The sequence below is a fragment of the Lactuca sativa genome, chromosome 5, assembly GCF_002870075.4.
Source record: "Lactuca sativa cultivar Salinas chromosome 5, Lsat_Salinas_v11, whole genome shotgun sequence".
NCBI lineage: Eukaryota > Viridiplantae > Streptophyta > Magnoliopsida > Asterales > Asteraceae > Lactuca > Lactuca sativa.
This window is the reverse complement of record NC_056627.2, coordinates 241,174,016-241,177,436: the sequence shown is the minus strand read 5'-3', so window position 1 is coordinate 241,177,436 and position 3,421 is coordinate 241,174,016. Positions and strand designations below refer to the sequence as shown.

The 3,421-nt window shown below is 34.6% G+C and overlaps 1 protein-coding gene across 1 annotated transcript; it reads left to right on the top strand.

The window, feature by feature from the left end:
• The first annotated feature begins 492 nt into the window (after positions 1-492).
• Positions 493-2,915, top strand: LOC111897902 (uncharacterized). The gene is made up of 3 exons (XM_023893854.3): positions 493-1,546; positions 2,022-2,268; positions 2,347-2,915. The coding sequence occupies exons 1-3, from the start codon at positions 1,211-1,213 to the stop codon at positions 2,688-2,690; spliced, it is 927 nt and encodes a 308-aa protein (XP_023749622.2). The 5' UTR covers positions 493-1,210; the 3' UTR covers positions 2,691-2,915.
• Positions 2,916-3,421: the final 506 nt, after the last annotated feature.

Below are 3,421 nucleotides of genomic sequence, written 5' to 3'. Positions count from 1 at the left end.
ATTAGTTTGATTAAACCAAATCTTATTTAGTTTGATTATTGTTAATTTAAAAAGTCTTATTAATCTAACTAACCGAACCAAATAAAATAAAATCCCATTAAACGGACCGCAATAAAATCCAATAACATTATTCTTAAAAACATGTTTAACTAAAATCCAATTAAACGGACCGAATAAAAATCCAATAACATTATTCTTAAAAAACCGTTAGAACTAAACAAAATGAACTTGACAAAAAGAGCCATATATGATATAACGACCAAAATCATAATTTTCACTATATATCACATACTATAATATAAACATTTTTGTAATTTACTCTAAAATTAATTAATTGCCTTAATTTGTAATGTCTCTTTTTACACTTCCACTCTTCTATTTATTTTGCAATTTTCTATACAGGGATATCAGATGATGTAATCCTGGACGTTCATCACTTCATCTAAAGTACAAGATTTTGGAAAAAAATGAAAATAAAAATTTAACTCGCAAAGATCATACTTCATAACTTCATACAGCAAAACACCAGCTCGCTCTCGCTCTCGCTCTCTCGCTCTCTCTCTTACCTAAAAACTCCCAAACACAAAAATCATCAAATTTTCTTAGAACCAGCTGATCGTCGTCCGAATCCTAATTCAACAATCAGTCGATATCCTTTCTTTCAATCGCCATCTTCTTCTACCTCTCGATCCGTTGCCATTGTCAAATTATCGAAAACCCTAATCATTTTCTTTAATATTTCGCAAAAAAAAAAAAAACAATCAATCATCGTCGATTTGGGGGAGGAGGAAAAAAAGAGACCATCAATCTTTATTATTCCAGATTATAATCAATTTTAATCGATTTTTGATCTGGGTTTCCGATTCTAATTTTGTCGTATCGGAGTTTTGTTATTGGTGTTCTTGTGAAAAATCTTATTTTTCCTCATATCCCCAAGCGTAAAACGCAATCTTTTGATTTTATTCGGAACTTTAGTTTGCGGTTTAGTTTAATCGAATTAGATTTTCATTTTATTGATCCCCATTGCAAATCTTGTTTTTGCATAAACTAAATAATCTTTGCCAAATTATAGGTTTGTGCATAGGTGTATACTGCGATTTGCATATAGAAGTTTGTTTTCGTATAAAAAGAACACAAAGCAAAACCCTGGGTCTTTTCGAGAACTTCGAAAATATTTGGAGTGCATTTCATATCGAGTTTCTGAAGAAAGATGGTCGGTGGTGGAAACAGAAAGGATGATCCGATAGCAATTAACAGCACGAACGTTTTTGCTGCTCTTGGAAGTCTAAAGAAGAAGAAGAAGTCTGATAAAGAGCAGGGTTCTTCGAAGAAGGGAAGTAGTTCAAAGAAGAAGCAGGATAAGGAGAGCAAAGCGGAGAAGGAGCAGGTTTTCTGGGCTCCGGCGCCGTTAACGGTGAAATCATGGGCGGATGTGGACGATGAAGATGATGATGATTACTATGCAACCACAGCTCCGCCTCCTGTTTGGGGCGCCGGTGCTGGAATGCAACAAGACAAGGTTAAAGGAAATGAGACTCCAGTTGAGGTGAGATTTCATTGAAAAATCGTACTTCATTTGCATCAAAATTTTGTATATTGTGCTATTGCTTTGATTTTTCATGAGAAATGTGGGATGATATTAGATGCTAATACTGATTCTCTTTGATTGGATGAGCTTATTGAAAGTGATTATCTGTTATTGAATAATGAGGATGAGATAGTGTTCAGATGTGCTTATTATGCCCATGAAGTTGCAATAGTTAGTTAGTTAGTTACTACCAATGTTGTTCTTTGATTATTTAAGGAAGTAATAGATAAAGTAAGCCTGTAAATGTAATGATGATAATTAGTTTTTTGTACCTTGGATTCGAACCCTAAATAATCAGATAATCATAAGCAGATTATAATGCAATGCATACATTTTAGGGCATGTAAATTAACTTTGTTTCTAAGTTATCAAAATACTGTTGTTGCTAAAACAACACTTAATTCTACAAAACATGGTTTTTGTCAACAATTAGGAAAGTGAAAGTGAAGATGAAGGTGTTGATGAAATTGATGATGAGAATGATGAAGAAAACGATCATGAAGCAGAAAAAGAAAAAGAAAAAGAAAAAGAAGGTGTTGCTGAAAAAGAGGTTATTGTGCCTAAAGACAATGACAGACAACTCTCGAAGAAGGAAATAAAGAAGAAAGAACTTGCTGAACTTGAAGCAGTTCTTGCAGAATTAGGCTTATCTGAAACCACATCCCAAGAAGATCCCCATAGTAAGTAACCTATTTAACAATTTATTTAAAAAAAAAAAATTTTAATGTAAAAAATGTCATGCATCATCTGTATTCCAGGTGGGACCCAAGAGAAGCAAAATGGAGAAGAGGAGAAGAAAGACAAAAACGCCCCTAGTGGCGAGAGCAAAAGTTCCAAAAAGAAGAAGAAGAAAGACAAGTCTTCTAAAGAGACCAAAGACTCCAATTCTGTGGCATCAGAAGAGAAGGTGGAAGGCTTATCTGGAGTTGATGTGAAAGAGAAGTTGAAGAAGGTGGCTGCTGCTAAAAAGAAGAAATCTTCTAACAAGGAAATGGATGCTGCCGCTAGAGCTGCCGCCAGTGAGGCGGCGGCAAGGACTGCCAGGCTGGCGGCTGCTAAGAAGAAGGAGAAGAACCACTATAACCAGCAGCCTGTGAGGTAAGTGTGGTGTCATATGATATGCTTTTAAGTCAGAGCATGGATCGTTAATAAACCTTTTGTTCTTTTTTTTTTACATAGCGATATTTTTGGTTTTTGAATTTGGAAATTACTAGAGATTTTAGGGATTTTATCAGACTTTTGTTTTAAAGATTTATTCCTTGTGTAGAGAGAGTAGAAACACCTATGGATGTTCATGTTGCTAAATCTTGATTTTTTGGTTCGTGGATGCTTCTTTTTGAACCTATGTAGTTAATAATTGCATGCTATAGCGGTGGTGCTACAATTGTTATTTGAATTAATTCAATTGTTGGGCTATTTCACATAAAGAAAAACGTTGCTTTTTTTTTTTTTTTTTTTTTGCCTAAACCAAAAAAAAAAAAATGATTTGTTTTGGCTTGATCTAATTAGGAAAATATTCAATCAGTTCTTTTGTTTCCATATACCACGACACAATGTGTCTGTCTTCCCTCTCAAGTCCCAAATTCTTGATCTTTCTAAATTGACGAAGCTTCCCACTTCAACTCACTCATCACCTTAGCGATTTTGGACTTCTACTCACTCCTCAACTAAGCATCGACTTATGCAGTCCAGTCCCTTGAGTTGCAAGTCTGTGATGACTTCCACTTCCACTAGGACAATGTATCGGTTGTCTTGCCAATTGCGTTGAAGACTTGGAAGGGTTGTAGTATGATTAACTCTCACATTGTTTAATCATTTTATTTGCTTTGAATG

Bases quoted from the DNA above. Each gene is read 5' to 3' on its own strand.
- LOC111897902 (XM_023893854.3), top strand. From the start codon at position 1,211: ATGGTCGGTGGTGGAAACAGAAAGGATGATCCGATAGCAATTAACAGC. The intron at 1,547-2,021 runs GTGAGATTTCAT...GTCAACAATTAG, and splicing joins GAAATGAGACTCCAGTTGAG to GAAAGTGAAAGTGAAGATGA. The intron at 2,269-2,346 runs GTAAGTAACCTA...TCTGTATTCCAG, and splicing joins ATCCCAAGAAGATCCCCATA to GTGGGACCCAAGAGAAGCAA.